Here is a 24,471-nt window from a genome sequence, read left to right on the forward strand (position 1 = left end):
GTGTTGTTTGAGGATCGTTTAGAAAATTTTACCGATTTGTTTACTCCATGTAGTCATGTTTTTAAAGTGATATACGGTCTTTCGTGGGCAATCCCTTGCTTCCAGACATAACGGTGTAAAACCTCTAAAAAATTCGACGGTGACCAACAAAAATGGCGGGTGATAAGGAGTGATGTAGGTCCAACTATTTCATATAGTAATTAATTAAGTACGAAGATAGACTATACCGGACAACTCCTCCATACGACCATTTCCAGCAAGTTGACGAAAATTCGTTGGTATTAATAGCACTGTTGGGCAGAAATGCTCGGCCTCATACACAAAAGTGTAAAAAATACATGAGTCTCTCGCAATTTGCCAACCAATGTATTAATAGGATCGGAGAGATACTTTCATATTTCTTTCGTATCCATCATAATAGTATCAGTTTTGCAGGAATGTTCAACTCAGACATAGCTTGGAACACCTTTGACCTTTTTATGCAGTCAAAAAAGGCTTTATAGTCGATAAACAGGTGATATGTGCCGATCTGTTTTTAATAGGTTTTCTCTTTCTCCACATGCAATTTTCATCTTGTGTTACATCGTAAATCTATAGAAATACTAACCTCCGGGATCTGCTGTTCATCGTTTTCAAAATATCCTTCAACTCCATCAATTATGGAAGCATTGATCAAAACTGCAGAACCCCAGAAAATAATCCAAGTTATAAGAGTTATGCACGAGCATGTATAACTGTCAGTTCTTCACAACGGAAACATAAGCTAACCATTTCACATAAGAATTAACAACATCAGTATAGAAAACATCATCCTTTAAGGTCAAGCTATTAGTTATGTTTCTAAACAAACAGCTCCATTCGGACGGCTGGTGAAGCTCACATGTATCGAGGAAAACCAAGCTCAACATATTGGAAGCCTGTGTAAAATCTATTCTGCCATACGGCATAGAAAGCTGGCTTGTATCTATCATCACGCAAAAGCTGCAGGCATCCATAGACAAATGCTCGTATACAGAATATTCTGTCCCAACAGCTATGGGACTTAATGAATCTCGAACCCAGATTAAACATAGGAAACGGATTGACCATTCCGAAAGGATAATGAAATCGAGGTCGACCAAATACACCTGGGACGAACAATAAACCCCAGAACTAAAACAAAAAACTTTACATGCGACAACATCGGCAACTAGTCGTGTAAGATGGTGATGCTTTGTGAAAGTCCTATGCTCCTGAGATGAGTGGAGGAAGAAAACATTTGGCTGCTACGAGGAAATAGTCCGAAACGATGTTCGCTCCTCGAATTGATCGGACATCTAACAAACTGGAAGAGGATCTTCCGTTTATCAGAACATGACCGATCTGATTTTTTCATCTGGGGACATTCATGTTGCCATGTGTATGTCGAGTGTTGGAACCTGTAGCTGCGCACTACCATTACTTTATGATGGCTCAACTTGCTGGCCAGTGAGTTAAAAGCTAAATTCTTCACCATCGGTCTTATCTGCGCTCATGTCCTTACCGAAGAGAAAGTCGAACAGACCAAAGATATATTTTACAATCACATACAGGCATATGTGGAAACGAGAATATCTTTGGCTAAGCAGTCGGAAATTCAGTATCCACTATGAAACACCTGACAATGACAATGAGTCTTCCTTCACAGAGGCAAAAAACATCCCAGCATTTAAGCATCTCTGCATCTAAAAAGACACATGGCTGTGACCAGATAAAAAAAGCAATGAACGCAAACAAACAAAACGATTCCCGTACCAATCACACAAAGTCACAAACTTTTCAGTTTCTCTGAATCGTTTCGCTCTCAAAACAAAACAAAAGCACAAACTTTTCAATGCAAACATACGAAAACCGTACGATTACTGAAATGTACTTCGACTATGCTTTAACGAGTTATTTCATTCACCACCGACACAAAAAGAATTTTTGGCAAACATTTGCTGTGCGAAATGATCAATGTCACACACAAACACACATTTGATTGCTTAACAACCCTATCAGCTAACATCAACATACTTGGAACATACTACGAGAAATAGCTGTATCTCAGATTACAGGCCTAACATTAGCAAGCTTTTGGAAGGTCATAATTGTCTGGTCTTGCGGGACTTTAATGCGCATCATGAGATGTGGCATTCGGCCCTCGGAAATGACCAGAGGGGTACAGCGCTGGCTGAGCAGATTGATAACTCTACGTTTTGATCGGTCAATGAGGACGCCTCTACCAGAATTAGAGGAGAGTGTCACAGTTCGCCAGACATAACCATCGAGGTCTGACAAATGACGTCACCTGGCAACCCGTCATTTCTCTTGGATCAGACAATCTCCCCATAATTGTCTCCATTAGCAGACCGCCCGATTTCACCACCTCTGAACGACGCACTTGCGTCCATCATGGGAAAGCTGATTGGCCGAATTTCAGAGAGTTCACTAATCACCGCTTCAGAGATCTGCCCAACCCTTCTGATGTTCGGGTAGCGGAAATGACGTTCCGAGACATCTTCACTGCTGCATGCGCTCGCCATATATCTGCTGTACGAATACCCGAAGTGAGATCAAACTTCCCAAAAGAAGCGACGGGATTAGCAAATAAGCGTGATGAGATTCGTCGAGCCAAACCCAATGACCCCAGAGTCAGGGAGCTGATTCTTGAAGTTAACATGCTGGTTGGCGAGCATAAGCGGAACAAATGGATAAATAATCTGAAGAGTTGCAACATTGGAGCCGGTGTAAGTGAATTGTGGTCACTCTCGAACCCTGGAAGGAAGATAGGACCTCAGTCACGTTTGGCGATGTTACGTTGACTGACCCGAAGAGGTGCGCACGTTATTTCAATCGACAGTTTGTCGAGCACCCTGGGTGTGACAGGGCGAAGAGAAGAGTACTACGTCGCATCAGATCTCTTCCTGCCGAGGAGGAACCACCACAGTTTACAGTGGGTGATGTTGCTAATGTCATTAGGAACCCTAAATCATCCAAAGCGTTGAGCCCTGAAGGAATCTCCATGGTAATGCTGAAACAACTAGATGAGCCGGGAGAGGAGTATCTCACTAAAGTTCTCAACTTGTCGTTTATCAAACAGGCTGATTTTGCCTTTGTCGCCCATAGCTTAGATCCTTGAGGCCTTAGTCCTTCCCAGCCTCAGAAATAGCTATCCAGTTGCCGATCATCAGCATGGATTCCGTAAGCAGCACAGCACGACAAAAGCGCTGCACGCCATCTCCACATATGTATATTTGCCAAGGACTCAACCAGAGACCGCCGTGTGATAGAACGGTGATGGTGGCGCTTGATTTATTGACTTTGATACTGTCAAGCACTCCACACTGTTTGAGGACACTGAGCAGACCCTACGGCCAAGCTTGAAACGTTGGATAGTCAATTATATGTGTGAACGCCAGTCGTACGTGGAATTCAGGAACAAGAAGTCCAAACCCCGTAGAGTGAAACATGGAGTTCCCCAAGTTGGGGCGATATCTCCGGAACTGTTTAACCTCTACCTCTCCTGTATTCCGCCCCTCCAGACGGCATCGAGATCGTAACGTGATTGCACGATCCCGGCGTCAGGTACCTTCCCTGATAGCATATGTGAGAGATTGAACTACTATTTAACCGATCTTACCACATTTTCCCACGCGAGGAATATGCAGATTCTAGGGGTCACATTCGACACTACGATCAAGTCGTGCGCTCATGCCACAGCTATCTGCGACAAACTGAAAAGCAGGTCTTCAAGTCCCTAGTCGGCATCACTTGTGGTGCAGACAAATAAACCTTGTTGACCACATACAACGCGATATGTCGGTCTGTGGTTAGCTATGCGGTTCCAGTTTTGTCCCCGAGATTATGTGGTACGAGTTAGAAAAAGATTCAAACCTGTCATAATGCCGCCCTGGTCTTCAGTGGACCATCTATCTACATGAGGAGGCAAAGGTTCTTCCAGTACAGCAGCACAATGAGATGCTTTCGTTGCAGTACTTGCTCGGGTGTTACCGTGAGAGCCATCCCAATCACCATCTGGCGGGTAGGCCCGTCACACCCAGCTACATCAGGAAGGATATCTAAGCTAAAGAGGAAGAGGTCCAACGATACAGGAGAAAACCCCAATATCAACAGGCATATCAAGCAGGTTTAAATGCATTCACATGGACGCAGTTGCTAAGTCCATATGCAGATATAGTGTGAATGAAGTCCCCCATCTATTGCAGCTGAGGAGCGTCAGAGTAGTTTTGGCTCAACTATGCTCGGGATATTGCAGTCGCCTAAATTCTTAAAGGGCAAAGATCGATCGCACCGTGCAAAACATCTGCCTACCATGCGGCATAGGCCCGCACGACACACTGCATCTTTTCCGCGGGCTTGAGACCTTCAATTTAATGTTGGATACATTCCCTCAGTATGAATCCCACGTAAAACTGCTGCATTGGATAATTTTCAGTATAGGTTCACGTTTGGATATAAACCCCGGTGAACCGTATTTGGTCTTGGTTTGGGGGTACAAATCTGACCACATGAAATTTGTCGGTATAAGTCCACGTCTGCATACAGCCTCCCCATGTTTGGTATTTTAAAGGTTTTCTTCACTTTATATTACCGATATGGCTGAAATTTGGTATTAAGTCTTCTTAATTTTGGTCTACTTTTTGATATAGCCCCCACAGAACGGCACCTCCTGATATTAGGTATTTTGAGGAATGGGGCTCCAATATTACACCGAAATGGCTGAAATTTGGTATTTATTATTTTTTAGGCTACGAAACTTTCCGTCAGAAATTGGTCGATATACATAGGCCCACTTGTTCATATAGCCCCCATAGAAGGGCACCTTCCGATTTTCGGTATTTTGAAGGTTGTAGCCTCAATATTACACCAAAATGGCTGAAATTTGGTATTTAATCTTATTTGGGGCTACTAAACTTTCCTCAGCAACTTGTCGATATAGGTCCACTTCCTCATATACCTCCCCAATTTTCGGTATTTTGAAGATTGTGGCCTCAATATCCCACTGAAATGGTTGAAATTTGGTATTTAGTCTTCTTCTGTTTGTACTCACATCATGTGTTTCCACTTGCATTCTATGGGAATTCTGGGCCATTGGATCGATCCTTTATTGTTCTCATCACCTAAAGGAGTATTCTCTAGATATATGAATAAGAGTCCTCATAAAGGAGTCTTCTATAGATAGAAGGCAGCCTAAAGGAGTCTTATACAGTCGACAAGCGGAGTGTTCTATAAATAGACAGTTAAGATGTTTTCTAAACAGAAAAGAGAGTAACATAGTCTTATATAGATAAAAGGCCTCCTATTGAAGTCGTCATTAGATAAAAGGCCTCCCATAGAGCCTATAGATAGAAGCCTTCCTTTTGAAGTTTTCTATAGATTGAAGTCCTACTAAAAGAGTTTTCTATAAGTAGAAACCGTAATAAAGGAGGGTTATATTGATAGGAGGCTTCATAAAGGAGTCCTCTATAGATTGACGGTCTCCTAATGGACTCCTCTACCGATATAAGGCCTTCTAAAGGAGTCTTCTTAAGATAAAAGACCTCCTAAGGGAGTCTTCTATAGATAGAAGGCCTACTAATGTAGTCTTCTATAAGTAGGGACCATCATAAAGCAGTCTTCCGTAGATAGAATACCCTCTAATAGATAGGAACACTCATAAACGAGTCCTCTAGAGATAGAAAGCCTCTAAAAGGAGTCTCCTATAAGGAGTGTTACATAGATAGGAGCGTTCACAAAGAAGTCTTCTATAGATAGAAGGTCTCTTAATGGAGTTTTTTATACATAGAAGGCCGACAAACGGAGTCTTCTATAAATCGAAAGTTAAGATGCCTCCTATTTATAGAGCTGTTTATAAAGAGGAACCCTCATAAATGTGTTTTTTTATATGGATAGAAGACCTCCTAAATGAGGAAAGATTCTCTAATGGATTTTTCTGTCGTTGTTTGGGAACAAAAATCTAAATAGGATTTCTCGAATACTTTAAGCAAGGCACATTTATAGAAGGTAGAAATGACTTTTTTTACAGTTAGTTTTCAAAATGTAATAGGGTCTACTCATGAAATTTGAAACTTCAAAATTTGCTACCATAACATATTTTTTTCATCCTAAACGTGTAATAAAAATTGCCTACGACAGTTCTGAATGCTTTATATTTACATTTTTATTCAAATTTGTTGTATTCTAGAGGATTTTCAAAATGTATTTATGTTTTTCCTGAGAAAATTTTTAGAACGACCCTATTATTCAATATCGTTTTTTTTTACATTTAATTTTTAATAACAACAATGTTGCGGTGTTAAATAAAAACAATCAATATTTTCACACATCAATCAATTAATAATCTATGCACTGCTAACCTTTTACTTTTGTTATTCAAAATGTTGTGTTAGTCACAAACATCTGTGGAATGTTCCATAGTATTTGATTCTAAATGTTTTAAGGCTGAATTTTATAAATTTTCCTCTACATAAATATTGTAATATACATATGTACATATGTATCTACATTTAGGACCCATCATCTCTAATTGTTACAATTAAAATATTCAATTCAATTTAGTTTTGTTTTTCTTTTTCTTAAAATTCTGATTAAATTTTGCATAATATGCAGTATTTAGACTTAGCAATTAAATTATATTAAAAACAGCAGCTACAAATTTGTAACAATACCTCCCATAGTACGCAAATGGGATTCCCTGACAGATAAGGCGAGAAAAAATAAACATTTGCCAGATGTACACGCTGACATCAATGTACTAAGCCTATTGATACAGTGGATAACAAATGTCTCTTTACGTTTTCAAAGAAATTCTTCTGACCGATTTTAAAATGATCTATAAACTCGATATAGGGATAAAAGCCATGTTATTGCAGTACGAAGTGTTCCAGACGTCAAATGCATGTGAAACTCGACAACAATGCTCTAGCAGGATGATCTAAAGTTTAACTCTTTATGAGTTAAACGTCATTAAGACCTAGAGCTGTATTCACACCAAATGGATTTTAATAAAATACTTTAGTTGTCAATTCAATTGAATAGCTGTCAAATAAATGACGTTTTTGCCTCACATTGCAGCCTGTAAACTTTCATACAGTACTGTAAATCAATTGAATTCTACTGTATGATGCAGTGTAAAGCCGATAGCCTTTCTGTGATAACCCACAAGGTGTGATTGTGTGTTTGACAAAAACAAAATTTAAATCTACTCTACCCAATAAACTTAATCGGTAAGCTGCTGAACCCAAAATGCTATATAAAGAAACCGGTTTGTTGTAAATTTGTATCAGTAAAGAAAATACCTTCTGGAGAACAAGAAAAAGCGGTGAAATGAGATTTTCGAAAAGTATTAGCCTGGCAATTGCCATGCTAAGTGCGGTTATTGCAGTAACACAATGTGAAGAACAGATTTGTAAGTCGAGGATTGGTGATTATTAAAGAATAAATGTTAATAGAATTTCTAATATATGCCATAGATCGCATGTGTGTTCCCCAGAAATATTATCAGGATTGCATAGATTTGCTGAAGGATCCTTCAGAGGCTGGCATTAAAATGGAATGTGTGGCTGGACGTGATCGTATTGATTGCTTGGATATGATAAATCAACGTAAGGCTGATGTTTTGGCTTCCGAGCCGGAGGATATGTATGTGGCCTATCATACCAAGAATTCCGATTATAAAGTTATATCGGAAATACGCACCAAGGAAGATCAGGATGGTAAGACTAAGAAATATCTTTTTATTTAGATTACCATAACTATTGATTGCTTCCTTTCATCTGCAGCCCCCTTCCGCTATGAGGGCGTCATATTGGTAAAGAAAAATTCCAATATCCACAGCCTAAAGGATTTGCGTGGTGCCAAATCATGTCACACCGGTTTTGGCCGTAATGTTGGCTTTAAAATTCCCGTTACCAAATTGAAGAATCATCATATCCTTAAAGTTGCCATGGATCCTGAATTGACTGCCACAGAACGTGAACTGAAAGCATTATCGGAATTCTTTTCCCAGTCGTGTTTGGTGGGTACCTATTCACCATATCCTGAAACCGATCGTCTGTTGAGTAAGTCAGAGAATATTATTTTTAATTCTGGGTGTTTTAAGGATTGTTTTTTGATTTACAGAGAAAAAATATCCCAATTTGTGTGCCTTGTGTGAAAAACCCGAACAATGTAATTATCCTGATAACTTCTCGGGTTATGATGGTGCCATTCGCTGTCTGGACAAGGGCAAGGGTGATGTGGCCTTTACTAAAGTTCAATTTATTAAGAAATATTTTGGGGTAAGTTATTGTCATTTATTAAAGGTTTCTATAAAGCTTCATTAAGGGGAACTTCTATGAATAAAAAACACAAGCAAGTGGCGCCCAACATGTGAAAGACATCTTCCATATATCGGAAGCCACTTAAAGGAGTGTTTTATAGATAGAAGGCCTTATAAAAAGTTTTCTACAGATATAAGAACTTCTAAAATAGCATTCTATAGATAGAAGCCCTCCTAAAGTACACTTCTACAGAGAGGATGCCTCTTAAGGAAGATTCCTAAAGTGACCTTTCATACACAATAGGTCTAGTATATAACACACCCATAAGGTCGCCTAAAAAGTCTTCTATAGATGGAAGACCTCCCAAAGAAGTCTTTTATAGATAGAAATACGTCCCAAAGAAGAGATCTATAGATAAAATACCTCCAAAGAAGTTTTCTACGTCCCAAAAAGTAACATACATATATAGTCTTCTATAGATAGAAGACATACCAAAGAAGTCTTCTATAAATGGAAGACCGCCCAAAGGAGTCTTACATAGATAGAATGAGTCTCAAAGAAGTTTTCTACCGATTGAAGGCCTCCCAAAGAAGTCTTCTATAGATAGATTACGTGCCAAAGGAGTTTTATATAGATGGAAGACCGTCCAAAAAGGTCTTCTACAGATAGAAGAGACCCCTCAAAGAAGTCTTCTATATATAGAAGGTCTCTCAAAGAAGTCTCCAATAGATAGAAGACTTCCCGAATGACTCATCTACAGATTGCAGACCTTCGAAGGAAATCTTCTATAAATAGAAGACCTCCGAAGGAAATCTTCTATAGATAGAAGACCTCCGAAATAGTCTTCTATAGATGAAAGACCTCCTCAGGAAGTCTTCTACAGATAAAATACCTCGGAGGGAAGTCTTCTATAAATATAAGACATCCGATGGAAGTCTTCTGTAGAGAGAAGAGCTCCAAAGGAAGTCTTCTATAGATAGAAAGTATTTTCCAAAGAAGTCTTCTACATATAGAAGACCTCCCACAGAAGTCTTCTATAGATAGAATACCTCCCAAAGAAGTCTTCTATAGACAGAAGACCTCCGAAGGAAGTCTTCTACAGATAGAAGAGCTCAGAAGGAAGTCTTCTACATATAGAATACTTTCCAAAGAAGTCTCCTACAGATAGAAGACCCCTCGAAGGACTCTTCTATAGATTGAAGACCTCCGAAATAGTCTTGTATAGATGGAAGACCCCCGAAGGAAGTCTTCTATAGATAGAAGACCTCCGATGGAAGACTTCTATTGCTTGAAGACCTCCGAAGGAAGTCTTCTATAGGTATAATACTTTCTAAAGAAGTCTTCTACAGATAGAAGACCTCCCACAGATGTCTTCTATAGATAGAAGACCTCCCACAGACATCTTCTATAGATAGAATACCTCCCAAAGAAGTCGTCTACAGATAGAAGATCTCCGAAGGAAGTCTCCTATAGATAGAAGACCTCCGACGGGAGTCTTCTATATATAGAAGACCTCCGACGGAAGACTTCTATTGATTGAAGACCTCCGAAGGAAAAGAAGACCTTCCACAGTAGTCTTCTATAGATAGAATACCTCCCAAAGACGTCTTCTATAGATAGAAGACATCCGTAGGACGTCTTCTATAGATAGAAGACCTCCGAAGGAAGTCTTCTATAGATAGAAGACCTCCAAAGGAAGTCTTCAATAGACAGAAGACCTCCGAAGTAGTCTTCTTCAGATAGAAGACCTCCCAAAGGACTCTTCTATAGATTGAAGACCTCCGATATAGTCTTGCATAGATAGAAGACTATAGATAGATTACGTCCCAAAGGAGTTTTATATAGACAGAAGACTTCCCAAAGGTGTCTTTATAGATGGAAGAGCTCCAAAAGAGTCTCCTACTATAGAAGACCCCCAAAGAAATCTTCTATATATAGAAGGCCTCTCAAAGAAGTCTCCAATAGATAGAAGAATTACCGAAGGGCTCATCTAAAGATTGAAGACCTTCGAAATTGTCTTCTATAGATAGAAGACCTTCGAAGGAAGTATTCTATGGATAGAAGACCTCCGAAGGAAATCTTCTACAGAGAGAAGAGCTCCGAAGGAAGTCTTCTACATATACAATACTTTTCAAAGAAGTCTTCTACAGATAGAAGACCCCTCGAAGGACTCTTCTATAGATTGAAGACCTCCGAAATAGTCTTGTATAGATGGAAGTCCTCCGAAGGAAGTCTCCTATGGATAGAAGACCTCCAAAGGAAGTCTTCAATAGACAGAAGACCTCCGAAGTAGTCTTCTACAGATAGAAGACCTCCCAAAGGACTCTTCTATAGATTGAAGACCTCCGAAATAATCTTGCATAGATAGAAGACTATAGATAGATTACGTCCCAAAGGAGTTTTATATAGACAGAAGACTTCCCAAAGGTGTCTTTATAGATGGAAGAGCGTCCAAAAGAGTCTCCTACTATAGAAGACCCCCCAAAGAAATCTTCTATATATAGAAAGCTTCTCAAAGAAGTCTCCAATAGATAGAAGAATTCCCGAAGGGCTCATCTAAAGATTGAAGACCTTCGAAATTGTCTTCTATAGATAGAAGACCTTCGAAGGAAGTATTCTATGGATAGAAGACCTCCGAAGGAAATCTTCTATAGATAGAAGACCTCCGAAATAGTCTTCTATAGATAAAATACATCGGAGGGAAGTCTTCTGTAGAGAGAAGAGCTCCAAAGGAAGTCTTCTGTAGATAGAAAGTATTTTCCAAAGAAGTCTTCTACATATAGAAGACCTCCCACAGAAATCTTCTGTAGATAGAATACCTCCCAAAGAAGTATTCTATAGATAGAAGACCTCCGAAGGACTCTTCTATAGATTGAAGACCTCCGAAATAGTCTTGTATAGATGGAAGTCCTCCGAAGGAAGTCTCCTATGGATAGAAGACCTCCGACGGAAGACTTCTATAGATAGAAGACCTCTATTGCTTGAAGACCTCCGAAGGAAGTCTTCTATAGATATAATACTTTTCAAAGAAGTCTTCTACAGATAGAAGACCTCCCACAGAAGTCTTCTATAGATAAAAGACCTCCCATAGAAGTCTTCTATAGATAGAATACCTCCCACAGAAATCGTCTACAGATAGAAGACCTTCGAAGGAAGTCTTCTATAGATAGAAGACCTCCGAAGGACGTCTTCTATAGATAGAAGACCTCCGAATGAAGTCTTCTATAGATAGAAGATCTCCGAAGGACTCTTCTATAGACATCCGAAATAGTCTTCTATAGATAGAAGACCTCCGACGGGAGTCTTCTATATATAGAAGACCTCCGACGGAAGACTTCTATTGATTGAAGACCTCCGAAGGAAAAGAAGACCTTCCACAGTAGCCTTCTATAGATAGAATGCCTCCCAAAGACGTCTTCTATAGATAGAAGACATCCGAAGGACGTCTTCTATAGATAGAAGACCTCCGAAGGGAGTCTTCTATAGATAGAATACTTTCCAAAGAAGCCTTCTACAGATAGAAGACCTCCCACAGAAGTCTTCTATTGATACAATACCTCCCAAAGAAGTCTTCTATAGATAGAAGACCTTCAAAGGAAGTCTTCTATAGATAGAAGACCTCCGAAGGAAGTTGTCTATAGAGAGAAGTACTTCGAAGGAGTCTTCTTTAGATAGAAGACCTCCAAAGGAAGTCTTCTATAGATAGAAGACCTCCAAAGGAAGTCTTCTATAGATAGAAGACCTCCGAAGGAAGTCTTCTATAGATAGAAGACCTCCGAAGGAAGTCTTCTACAGACCTCCGAAATAATCTTGCATAGATAGAATACATCTGAAGGAAGTCTTTTATAGATAGAAGACCTCGGATGGAAGTCTTCTGTAGAGGGAAGAGCTCCAAAGGACTCTTCTATAGATTAAAGACCTCCCAAAATAGTCTTCTATTGATAGAAGAACTCCGAAGGAGTTTTCTATAGATAGAAAACCTCCGAAGAAAGTCTTCCATAGATAGAAGACCTCCGAAGGAGTCTTTTATAGATAGAAGACTTCCATTGATTGAAGACCTCCGAAATAGTCTTCTATAGATAGAAGAACTCCGAAGGAGTCTTCTATAGATAGAATACCTCCGAAAGAAGTCTTCTGTAGATAAAAGACCTTCTACAGTAGTCTTCTATAGATAGAAAACCTCCGAAGGAGTCTTCTATAGATAAAAGACCTCCGATAGAGCCTTCTATAGACAGAAGACCTTCCACAGTATTCTTCTATAGATAGAAAACCTCCGAATGTGTCTTCTATAGATAGAATACCTCCGACGGAAGACTTCCATTGATTGAAGACCTCCGAAATAGTCTTCTATAGATAGAAGAACTCCGAAGGAGACTTCTATAAATAGAATACATCCGAAGGAAGTCTTCTGTAGCTAGAAGACCTTCCACAGTAGTCGTCTATAGATAGAATACCTTCCAAAGGAGTCTTCTATAGATAGAAGACCTTCTATAGATAAAATACCTCCGAAGGAGTCTTCTATAGATAGAAGACCTCCCAAAGAAGTCTTCTATAAATAGAAGACCTCCGAAAGGGTCTTCCATAGATAGAAAACCTCGGAAGGGGTCTTCTATAGATAGAAGACCTCCGAAGGAGTCTTCTATATATAGAACACCTCCGAAGGAGTCTTCTATAGATAGAACACCTCCGAAGGAGTCTTCTATAGATAGAAGGCCTACTAATTGAAGACCTCCAAAGGAAGTCTTTTATGGATAGAAGACCTCCGGAGGACTCTTCTATAGATTGAAGACCTCCGAAATAGTCTTCTATAGATAGAATAACTCCGAAGGAGTCTTCTATAGATCGAATACCTCCGAAGGAAGTCTTCTGTAGATACAAGACCTTCCACAGTAGTCTTCTGTAGATAAAATACCTCCCAAAGAAGTCTTCTCTAGATCGGAGACCTCCGAATGAGGACTCCTAAAGGGGTCTTCTATAGATAGAAGCCCTACTATGACAGCATTGTAAAGATTTAAGGTCTAATGTGGATGGAAAGCTTATCTGAATATTAGGCATTATAAAGATCATCTGTGGACATCCTTAAAACACCTGCTCATATTCTATTATTTTTTTCCAGTTGATACAAGGTGTTACAGCCGAAGGTCAAGCCTCTGACTTTGAATATTTGTGTGAAGACGGTAGCAGACGACCACTTACTGGACCTGCTTGCTCTTGGGCTCAACGTCCTTGGACCGGTTATATTTCCAATACGGATGCGGTGCAGGAAGAACAAAAGTTCCACAATTTACAACATCGTTTGGAAAAATTCTTCGAGAATGGTTTACATGCTGATAATAAGGAAGCTGCTTCGCATCTCTTGATCAATCCCAATGCTGTTTATCACAGCAAGCCGCAGGCTGTCGACCCCAAGGAATATTTGGAAAAGGCCGGCTACAAGGATGTTATTGAACGTGATGGTTCGGCTATTAGGAAAATGAAGTAAGTCCAGTAAAAAACGCGTTTTAAAAGCAATATATAAAATAATTCTCCTCACGCAGGATGTGTGTCCAAACCGATATGGAAATGCAAAAATGCGATACCATGCGTCGTGCCGCCTACTCACGTGATATACGCCCCGAAATTGAATGTGTCCAGGAGAGAGATTGTATTTTGGCGGTTAAGGATAATAAGGCTGATATGACTGCGGTAAAGGCCGGTAACTACTACGATGCTCGTGATGATAAGCTCAAACCCATTGTCTATGAGAGTTACGGGCAAAATGATGTCTATGTTGCGGTGGTGGAACCATCTCTTACCAAGGAGAACCTGCAAACTATGCCCATGTAAGGACAAAACGATAATAACAATAACAATTATTATCAAATCTTATTTTGTAGCTTCTTCAATGGCCAGGATGAGCGGGCCCGTAAGGCTGCTGACTATATCAACAAAATGAGAGGCATTACCACCTGTCAATCGGCACCCTCCTCGGAAAAGAATATCATGATTGTCAATGCCAAGGAATTGGATCAGCATAAAAATAAACAATTGTTGTGTCCCAATAAGGAGAAGAAACCGGTAAGCGATTGGCAGACTTGTAATTGTGAAGCCAATTTACCGGTGGCCATCTTCATACGCGACACCATGACTCGAGTCGAACAAGAAACATTGAAACATTTGTTTATTTCACTATCGGATAAATTTGGTAAAAATGGCAAATATGCTGATGTTTTTGCCCTCTTCGCACCCTATAAGGAGAAGGAACATGATGTCCTGTTTGATGATGATGCTGTGGAATTTGTCACCGAATTGAAGAATGAAAATACCAGTGAAAAAATTTACCAGGGATTATCATGCGATAGTAACAGCATTAACAAGCACTGACGAGGGGAAACTGTATTCCTATGTACACATTCGGAACATATAATGATTTCCTCTAATGTATAAAATAAAAATACTCAAATAGAATAGACGATTAAAATAATATATTTCGATTTTTTTTAAATGGATTAGGGTTTTTAGACAATTTGGGGTCGATTCAGCCCTGTCTGTTCTGTCCGTCTGGTGCTCACGATAACTCTCAACGGATCAACCGAATTAGCCCTTAACTTTGCACATCTTTAGTTCGAAGATGCGATAGGTGTAAACCTATCTTCGGTTAGGTTCCCCACAACGGTTTAAAATTATTCACCAAAATAGTGAACATCACAACTCCCAAAGGGATGAATCGATTTGGTCCAAACTTCCAAACATAGATCTGGTTCGAATGTGGCTACTCCGGTCCACTTCTTCGGGTCCCTGCCACACAAAACTTCAACATTTTTCGCAAAAGTGCAGTTAAAGGGCAGATCTCCTGTCGCTTTCTTTTTCTATCACGACTTAACATTTGTTTTCTAGGGACAAGTCAATATTTCCTGAGATAATGACATGAGCTCCAAATAACCCTCCCGGCACCAACCAAATGACCAACGAATTGAGTACCTGATTTGGGATAAAATTTGCAGGCTGTAAGCTAAATACCTCTATACAAGATAAGGTATTTTTACACTCTACTCCAGCAAGTACTCCATTGGTAAAAGTTGGGGAGTCAGACCACAAGTCATACACTGGTTGTATGTAACCGTAGTTGCGAGCAATCAAAAGAACCCATCAATCCCATGCACAATCCAAGGCGGCCTGTTCTATGCACGGAATCGATTCGGAGGAATATTCGACCATCGGTCGTAACCCCATATTTGTATATTTTTCACCATGGGAGCGGCAATACATGCCGCTGCTCCGAGTTCTTCTGGTCCATCCCGAGATAGAAAAGAACCATAAATTTGTCAGATCCGCATCCACAACATGTTAACATTGGTGAGTTATAATGGATCTAGGGAATGGGTACACTTCCAAAGCTGCTCTGGTCTTAGCCAGATGTTGCTGTTTGCTTCCAGCGTAACTCCAACTTCGTCGTAATACAAGACACCCCGCAGTCTCCCCTGTTGGTTGAATACCTAAAATTAGACCAAATTCTCTAGAAAATTCGACGGAACTAGCAAATGAGCATGATGGTCTTCCATCATCATTGTGGCATCCGGTCTGATAAATGACGTCTCCTGGCAACCTGTAATTTCCCTTGGCTCAGACCATCTTTCTATCATCGTATGCGCAAACAGACTACCCAACTTCATAACATTTAACTGCCAGTAAAAGTGGCTCCTAAAATTCTTTAAAAAAATCCACGTTTATTGTCTTCTTTGGTGGCTCCTAAAAATCTTTAAAAAATCCACGTTTATTGTCTTCTTTGGTGGCTCCTAAAACATCTTTAAAAAATCCACGTTTATTGTCTTCTTTGGTGGCTCCTAAAAATCTTTAAAAAATCCACGTTTATTGTCTTCTTTGGTGGCTCCTAAAAATCTTTAAAAAATCCACGTTTATTGTCTTCTTGGGTGGCTCCTAAAAATCTTTAAAAGAAATCCACTTTTATTGTCTTCTTTGGTGGCTCCTAAAAATCTTTAAAAAATCCACGTTTATTGTCTTCTTTGGTGGCTCCTAAAAATCTTTAAAAAATCCACGTTTATTGTCTTCTTTGGTGGCTCCTAAAAATCTTTAAAAAATCCACGTTTATTGTCTTCTTTGGTGGCTCCTAAAAATCTTTAAAAAATCCACGTTTATTGTCTTCTTTGGTGGCTCCTAAAAATCTTTAAAAAATCCACGTTTATTGTCTTCTTTGGTGGCTCCTAAAAATCTTTAAAAAATCCACGTTTATTGTCTTCTTTGGTGGCTCCTAAAAATCTTTAAAAAATCCACGTTTATTGTCTTCTTTGGTGGCTCCTAAAAATCTTTAAAAAATCCAAGCTTATTGTCTCCTTTGGTGGCTCCTAAAAATCTTTAAAAAATCCACGCTTATTGTCTTCTTTGGTGGCTCCTAAAAATCTCTCTAACTTAAGCCAAAGGTGGAGATATATATGGGACAGAACTCCTTTCGGTACCTCCCTCGCTATGTTCAAAATGATTTGAAATATTTCATTAAATGTAGTTCTTGTGGCTCTGGTTTCAACGTCATTTGTTCGTGCACAAGTCCATGCTTTATGACCACAAAGCCTCCCAGGCCTCCTACCACCTCGTTAAAAGAAAAAAAATCTTCACTTATTTTTCTCTGCATATAAAAATATTTATTAAAATTTTATTTCTCTTCGTACTTTGTACAAAGCTTAACATCCCAACTGCTGATAGAGTTCTTCGTTGGGAGTTTTATTCTTCAACTCGGTTACGAATTCCTCGGCGTCATTGTTAAACAAGACATTATTATCGTTCGGTGTATAGGGACCAAAGAGTTGGAAAACATCTGACAATTTACCGTGTTTACCAAATTTATCCGATAATGAGATGAATAAATGTTTCAAAGTCTCCTGCTCGACATGGGTCATAGAATCACGTATGAAAACAGCTGTAGGTAGATTAGCTTCAAAACTGCATTGTTTCCATTCGCTTAGTGGCCGCTCTTCACCATCAGGACAAAGTAGATGTTTGTTTTTATACTCTCCCAAATCCTTGGCATTTACAATTGCCATAACTTGATCTTCAGCGGGAGTGGGTTGGCAATTTTTCGCATCTCTTCTGAGATTCAAATAAGCAGCAGCCTTATGTTGCCTCTCATCGTGGGGATTAAAGAAACTGAAATGTTTATAACTATTAGAATCAAGGTTTATGGGAGCGTTTAATGAGTTTACATACACTGGTTTTTGTTTGTGATCATCTCTAGTTAAGCCCGGTTCCACCACCAGGACATATGTATCATTTTCGGCATAGGTTTCATAGACAATGGGTTGCAGTTTAGCTTCCCTGGCTGGTTTGTAGTGATCGGCTTGAATGGCCAGCATATCCGCCTTGCCTTCTGCCACAGCTGAAATGCAATTTTCCTCCTTCAAACATTCCATTTCAGGACGAATATCACGTGAATAGGCAGCACGACGCATGGCGTTACATTTCTCCAATTCAATATCTGATTGAACACACATTCTGAAAAGAGAGAGAGAGAAATTTAAAGGGAAGGTTCCCTGCGGGTTCCTGTTTGCTGACGTACCTCATTTTCCTCAATGCCGAACCATCACGTTCAATAACATCTTTATAGCCAGCCTTTTCTAAATATTGCTGGGGATCTACAGCTTCGGGTTTCTTATAGTAGACGGCATTTTCATTGATTAGCAGATGAGCAGCAGCTTCTTTATTCTCAGCATGTAAACCATTTTCAAAGAACTTTTCCAAGCGATCTTGCAAATTGTGCAATTTTTGTTCACCATTAACAGCTTCGCTATTGGATATGTAACCAGTCCATGGACGTTGAGCCCAGGAGCAAGCGGGGCCATCCAGCGGACGTCTGCTACCATCTTCACACAAATATTCGAACTCTGTGGGATCACCTTCTGCCCTGCCACCGGGAATCATCTAGAAAGAGATAAGGGATAAGTGAATCGTTAGGAATAGCTTTAAGTTTTTTTTATGTAGAAGACCTAAAGCTCTTCTATAAAAACCTAAAGCTCTTCTTTATAGAAGACCTCAAGTTCTAGAAGACTTTAAGTTATTCTATGTAGAAGACATAAAGCTCTCCTATGCCGAAGACCTTAGGGTCTTCTATGCAGAAGACGTTAAGCTCATTCATGTAGAAGAATTAAACGCCCGCTACGTAGAAGACTTCAACGTCTTCTATGTAGACGAACTAAAGCTCTTCTATGTAGATGACCTAAAGTTCTTATATAAAGAAGACCTAAAGTTCTTATGTGAATAAGACCTTACGTTCTTCTATGTAGAGGATATTAAGTTGTTCTTTTACGAAGAACAGCTAAGCCTCTTTTACAAAGAAGACCTATGCCTCGTCTATAAAGACAGTCTAAGCTTCTTCTACAAAGAAAACCTAAAGTTCTCCTATAAAGAAGTCCTTAAAGCTCTTCTATAAAGAAAACCTAAATTTATTCTATAAATAAGACCTAAAACTCTTCTATAAAGAAGAGCTAAAGCTCTTCTACCTAAAGCTCTTCAATAAAGAATACCTAAAGCTCTTTTATAAAGAAGACCTAAAGCTCTTCTATAACGAAGACCTAAAGCTCTTCTATAACGAAGACCTACAGCTCTTCTATAACGAAGACCCAAAGCTCTTCTATGCCGAAGACCTACAGCTCTTATATAGCGAAGATCTAAAGCTCTTATATAACGAAGACCTAAAGCTCTTCTATAACGAAGATCTAAAGCTCTTCTATAACGAAGACCTAAAACTCTTCTATAACGAAAACCTAAAACTATTCTATAACGAAGACCTAAAGCTCTTCTATAACGAAGACCTAAAGCTCTTCTATAACGAAGACCTAAAGCTCTTCTATAACGAAGACCTAAAGCTCTTCTATAACGAAGACCTAAAGCTCTTCTATAACGAAGACCTAAAGCTCTTCTATAACGAAGACCTAAAGCTCTTCTATAACGAAGACCTAAAGCTCTTCTATAACGAAGACCTAAAGCTCTTCTATAACGAAGACCTAAAGCTCTTCTATAACAAATACCTAAAGCTCTTCTATAAAGAAGACCCAAAGCTCTTCTGTAGCGAAGACCTACAGCTATTCCATAAAGAAGACCTAAAGCTCTTCTATAACGAAGACCTAAAGCTCTTCTATAACGAAGACCTAAAGCTCTTCTATAACGAAGACCTAAAGCTCTTCTATAACGAAAGCCTAAAGCTCTTCTATAACGAAGACCTAAAGCTCTTCTATAACGAAGACTTAGGTCTATTCTATGATGGCCTAAAGATCTTCTATGTAGAAGACCTAAAGATCTTCTATGTAGAAGACCTAAAGCTCTTCTATAAAGAAGACCTAAAGCTCTTCTATAAGGGAAACCTAAAGCTCTTCTATAAAGAAAACCTAAAGCTCTTCTATAACGAAGACCTAAAGCTCTTTTACAACGAAGACCTAAAGCTATACTACAACGAAGACCTAAAGCTCTTCTACAACGAGGACCTAAAGCGAAGATCTAAAGCTCTTCTACAACGAAGACCTAAAGCTTTTCTACAACGACGACCTAAAGCTTTTCTACAACGAAGTCCTAAAGCGAAGATCTAAAGTTCTTCCACAACGAAGACCTAAAGCTTTTCTACAACGACGACCTAAAGCTCTTCTACAACGAAGACCTAAAGCTCTTCTATAACGTAGACCTAAAGGTCTTCTAGAACAAAGACCTAAAGCTCTTCTAGAACAAAGACCTAAAACTCTTCTATAACGAAGACCTAAAGTTTTTCTGTAAAGAATACCTAAAGTTCCTCTATAACCAAGACCTAAACCTCTTTTATAAAGAAGACCTAAAGCTCCTGTATAAAGAAGACCTAAAGCTCTTCTATAAAAACCCAAAAATTCTTCTATTAAGAAATCCTAAAGCTCTTCTTTAAAAAAGAGCTAAAGCTCTTCTATGAGGAAGACCTGAATAACTCCGTTAAGAGGCATTCTATCTACAGAATACTGTTCCAGGATTTGGTTTATCTACTGAAGACTGCTTTAGGAGGTTTTCTCTGTACATAAGACCTCTTTAGGAGGCCTTCTATCTATAAAGACTACTTAAGGAGGTATTCTATCTATAGAACACTAATTTCTATTCTACTTCTATGTGAAGTCTAATTTAGAAGACTTTATAACTATAGAAGACTCCTCTAGGAGACCTTCTACTTAGGGAAGACTCCTATAGGGGGCCTTCTATCTAGAGAAGACTCCATTGGGAGGCCTTCTATCTATAGAAGACTCCTTCACAAGGCATTCTAGCCATAGAAGACTCCTTTAGTAGACCTTCTCTCTATACAGAAGACCTTATAACTATAGAAGACTGCTTTATGAGACCTTCTAATTATAAAAGACCTTCTATCTTTAGCAGACTCCTTTAAGAGGCCTTCATATATAGAAGACTCCATTAGGAGGCCTTCTATCTATAGAAGACTCATTTAGTAGGTCTTTTATGTAGAGAAGACTACTTTAGGAATCCTTCTACTCTATTAGGAGGTCTTCTATCTATTGAGACTCCTTAAAGAGGACTTCTATCTATAGAAGAATCCTTTCGCGGAGGTGGTCTATCTATAGAAGACTCATTTAGGAGGCCTTTTATGTAGAGAAGACTTCTTTACGAGGTCTTCTATGAAGAGAATACCACATGAGGAGGCCCTCTATCCCTCTAGACTCCTTTATGAGGCCCGTTATCAATAGCAGACTCCTTTAGGAGGCCTTCTATCTGTAGAAGACTCCTATAGGAGGCCTTCTATGTATAAAAGACTTCTGTAGGAGGCCTTTTGTTTATAGAAGACACCTTTATATACAGAAGACTCCTTTAGGAGACGTTCTATCTATCGAAGACTCCTGATGTTAGCCTTCAATATATAAAAGAGTCCTCAAATAGGACTCTTATTTATATAAGACTCCTTTCAGAGACATACTGGGCGCCACCTTGGTTGGTCGTTTTACTTACAGAAGCCCCCCATAATGAAGTCCTTAACCTTTAGAACAGCGTCTTATACATATATACACCCTCGAGAACTTTAACAAATGTGAACAACTTACCCCAAAGTATTTCTTAATGAATTGAACCTTAGTAAAGGCCACATCACCCTTGCCCTTGTCCAGACAGCGAATGGCACCATCATAGCCCGAGAACTTATCAGGATAGTTACATTGTTCGGGTTTCTCACACAAGGCACATAAATTGGAATATTTTTGCTCTAAAAGGAAGAACGAAAACAAAAGCTCAGACACTCAATTTCTTCAGTTCCCCAAAAAAACCTCCAAACTCACTTAACAAATGATCGGTCTCCGGATATGGCGAATAGGTACCAACCAAACACGATTGGCTAAAGAATTCCGATAAAGCTTTCAATTCACGTTCGGTTGCTGTTAACTCGGCATCTTGTGACACCTTTAAGATATCGGAATTTTTCAATTTTGTAATGGGAATTTTATAGCCAACATTACGCCCAAAGCCGGTGTGACAAGATTTGGCTCCTTTTAACTCCTGCAAGCTGTGGATGTTGGAGTTTTTCTTAACCAAAATAATGCCCTCATAACGGAAGGGAGCTAAAAGACAACACACAATAAATTAATGAAATAACAATAGAACACTAAGTTCTTACCCTCCTTATCTTCCTGAGTCCTTATCTCCGATATCACCTTGTAATCATCATTTTTCGTGTGATAAGCCACATACATATCCTCCGGCTCGGAAGCCAAAACATCAGCCTTACCCTGGTGTATCATATCCAGACAATCAATACGATCACGACCCGATATACATTCCATTTGTATGCCAGCCTCTGAGGGATCTTTCAGCAAAGTCAAACAATCATCATAGTATTTGTGTGGCACACACATACGATCTGCAGGGAATTTTTTGAAGTGAGGTTCATTTCATCTTCTTAACCTTGAAAATTCTTAAAAGACTTACATATTGTCTGCTCTTCATTTTCCACTGGTGCCGCTGCTGCAGGGCCCAACAAAGCCAAAACTAATGCCAAGATTAATGTGGTAAATCCCATAATGATTTTTTCAAAACTAGACTGAAGTGTGAATTTATAACGAAGTGGTCAGAGTGACTTCACTCGTTGCACTGTTCTAGCTGTTCTGTAATTTTTCACTTTATATAGCACCAACTACGATCAAATAAACCTGTGCCTTGTACACTCATCGATGGTTGAACAGAATTATTGAATTAATATCCACAAACAGCATGGATGGGAAACGTGATACGTTAATAGTTTGTTTATACCCTCAGCCAAATGGCTAATGAGGTCTGCCTTTATCAGCGCCGATTTAAATGACGCTACATAAGGATTGTGAAAGAGAAAGTTCTAGTTGTAGATCTTCGATAAAGTCACAACTTCCCCTTGGACGGACTTTATGTAGCATCAATAAAATCAGCGCTAGCTCTCTAGTTGCTTCCTCGGCTGCCTTTTGTTTCTGATGTTTGACATCTCCATTTTCTGCTCAAGCATATGCAGAGAAGAGATATTGTAGGGGCAATCATATTCTAAGAACAAAATAAGTATTTTAAAAACCTGAAAATATATATTGTTGTTTGAACCATACATTTTGTGTCTGGCACCATAATGAGACAAAATATATTGTAGTGTATTTTAAAACAAAAATAGTGTATTTTAAAAACCTGAAAATATATATTGTTTTTTCAACCATATATTTTGTGTCTGGCACCATAATGAGACAAAATATATTGTTGCACCATCAATATATATATTCAGATTTTTAAAATATACTATTTTGTTCTTAGAATATGATTTTTCCTACAATATCTCTTCTCTGCCTGCATATGAGGTATTTCTGGATGCGAGTATTGCTGATCGGTGATGTCAATGCGGAAAGATGGAACCACCAATGACCAGCTGGAATGTTTGACACATTTGTCGTTCCCTCTTTTTGCGTTGAAGTCATACATAAGAATTTTGATGTCTCTCCTGAGAATTTATTCTTTGCATGTTCTTGCGATCTGCAAACTGTGGAATTTTTGTTCGCTATTTTTTGTTTTTGGAACTGTGGAATTTTTGTTCGCTCCTAACGGCTTGGCTATTGGATATATAGCCAGCCCATGGACATTGAGACCATGAACAAACTTGACCATCTAGAGGACGTCTGCTACCATCTACGCACAAATATTCGGAATCTGCGGGCCGCCTTCTGCTTTTCCACCGGGAATCATCTAGACAGAGTTAAATTATAAATATATGGGTAGCAAAAGCATGAAGCTCTTCTATGTAGAATACCTTAATATTTTCTATGGAAATAATCTAATGCTCGACTGTGAAAATTGTGCAAAGTTTTTTATTGTAGCGCCCCAAAAGTCGTGATCTCGGATCTCTCGTTTTCTGTTACAGAAATGATGAAATTTATGTTATAAAAACTAAATTTAATTCAAAATACTTTTGAATTACATTTTAAATTAACGACCACCATTAAACTCTAGTGGCAACTGGTATGACTACCTGCAGGGATGCCAACTGTTCTGAGGTAAAAATCGCTACAACCACATACGCACAATAGGTCTGTAGCGATTTTTACCTTAAAACAGTTGACATTCCTGTTTAAACAGTGGTTTTTGTACGTCAAAAATCACGACATGTAGCGAGAAAACCACCAACATGGCACCCCTGGTTGTCTGTGAGTTAACTGGGGTGCGAGTACAACGTACCGATCCCAGGGAATTTTGAAGGAAGGGGTTCCACGCGATGGCGTGATTTCATGGCATCTTTTGCATTGGTTCAAACGAAGTCGTGAAAGATCAGATCTTTTCATTGGCATTTGAAACCATTCCTTCGATCCAATAGAGATGAGTTTTGTGTTTTTATTTATACACATTTTTCTAAATAAATAAGATTAATTATTTACAACAGGCTTGATGTTGTCGGAGACTCGAAATCACAACCAACGTTGTTAAAACTCTCGTCGTAATGATAATGTCATTGCAAAGGGTTGGTGAAAATGACATGCCAAATCCTTGATGAAAATGACATGTCAAAGCATTGGTGTAAATGACATGCTTTGGATCCAAAAATTAATAGCATCTTTTGGGGTCCACGCTCATATAAAATTCATCGATGAAGATGCTAAAAAGATGACATGCCAGATCACTAGCACCCATGATTGAATGGCATCTTTGGCATCGAACATTTTGCTGGGGATCTTTTAACTCCGTAGTGTTG

The 24,471-nt window shown here is 39.1% G+C and overlaps 2 protein-coding genes across 2 annotated transcripts in view; one reads left to right on the forward strand and one right to left on the reverse strand.

Moving 5' to 3' along the window:
- The window catches only part of LOC141398449 (uncharacterized), a 33,495-nt gene extending 18,750 nt beyond the window's left edge, over positions 1-14,745 (forward strand). The window contains exons 8-14 of the mRNA XM_073975731.1: positions 7,295-7,429; positions 7,494-7,736; positions 7,803-8,081; positions 8,143-8,300; positions 13,399-13,760; positions 13,820-14,104; positions 14,159-14,745. Of these exons, the coding sequence (XP_073831832.1) occupies positions 7,295-7,429; positions 7,494-7,736; positions 7,803-8,081; positions 8,143-8,300; positions 13,399-13,760; positions 13,820-14,104; positions 14,159-14,645 (1,949 nt within the window). The 3' untranslated portion in view covers positions 14,646-14,745. The remainder of the gene's footprint in view (positions 1-7,294; positions 7,430-7,493; positions 7,737-7,802; positions 8,082-8,142; positions 8,301-13,398; positions 13,761-13,819; positions 14,105-14,158) is intronic.
- A 2,150-nt stretch (positions 14,746-16,895) lies between these two features.
- On the reverse strand, positions 16,896-22,534 carry LOC141399049 (transferrin-like). Its single transcript, XM_073977056.1, has 7 exons — positions 22,206-22,534; positions 21,895-22,137; positions 21,560-21,838; positions 21,329-21,486; positions 17,830-18,191; positions 17,481-17,765; positions 16,896-17,420 (listed from the first exon to the last, which is right to left on the reverse strand). The coding sequence occupies exons 1-7, from the start codon at positions 22,294-22,296 to the stop codon at positions 16,958-16,960; spliced, it is 1,881 nt and encodes a 626-aa protein (XP_073833157.1). The 5' UTR covers positions 22,297-22,534; the 3' UTR covers positions 16,896-16,957.
- Positions 22,535-24,471: the final 1,937 nt, after the last annotated feature.

Source organism: Musca autumnalis, unplaced genomic scaffold (assembly GCF_047663935.1).
Source record: "Musca autumnalis isolate F117 unplaced genomic scaffold, ASM4766393v1 scaffold_3, whole genome shotgun sequence".
NCBI lineage: Eukaryota > Metazoa > Arthropoda > Insecta > Diptera > Muscidae > Musca > Musca autumnalis.

Excerpts from the sequence above, each read along its gene's own strand:
- LOC141399049 (XM_073977056.1), bottom strand. The coding sequence starts at position 22,296 with ATGGGATTTACCACATTAATCTTGGCATTAGTTTTGGCTTTGTTGGGC. Across the intron at positions 22,138-22,205 it reads AAATGAAGAGCAGACAATAT|ATCGTATGTGTGTGCCACAC; the intron begins GTAAGTCTTTTA and ends AATTCCCTGCAG. Across the intron at positions 21,487-21,559 it reads GGAGACCGATCATTTGTTAA|AGCAAAAATATTCCAATTTA; the intron begins GTGAGTTTGGAG and ends TCTTCCTTTTAG.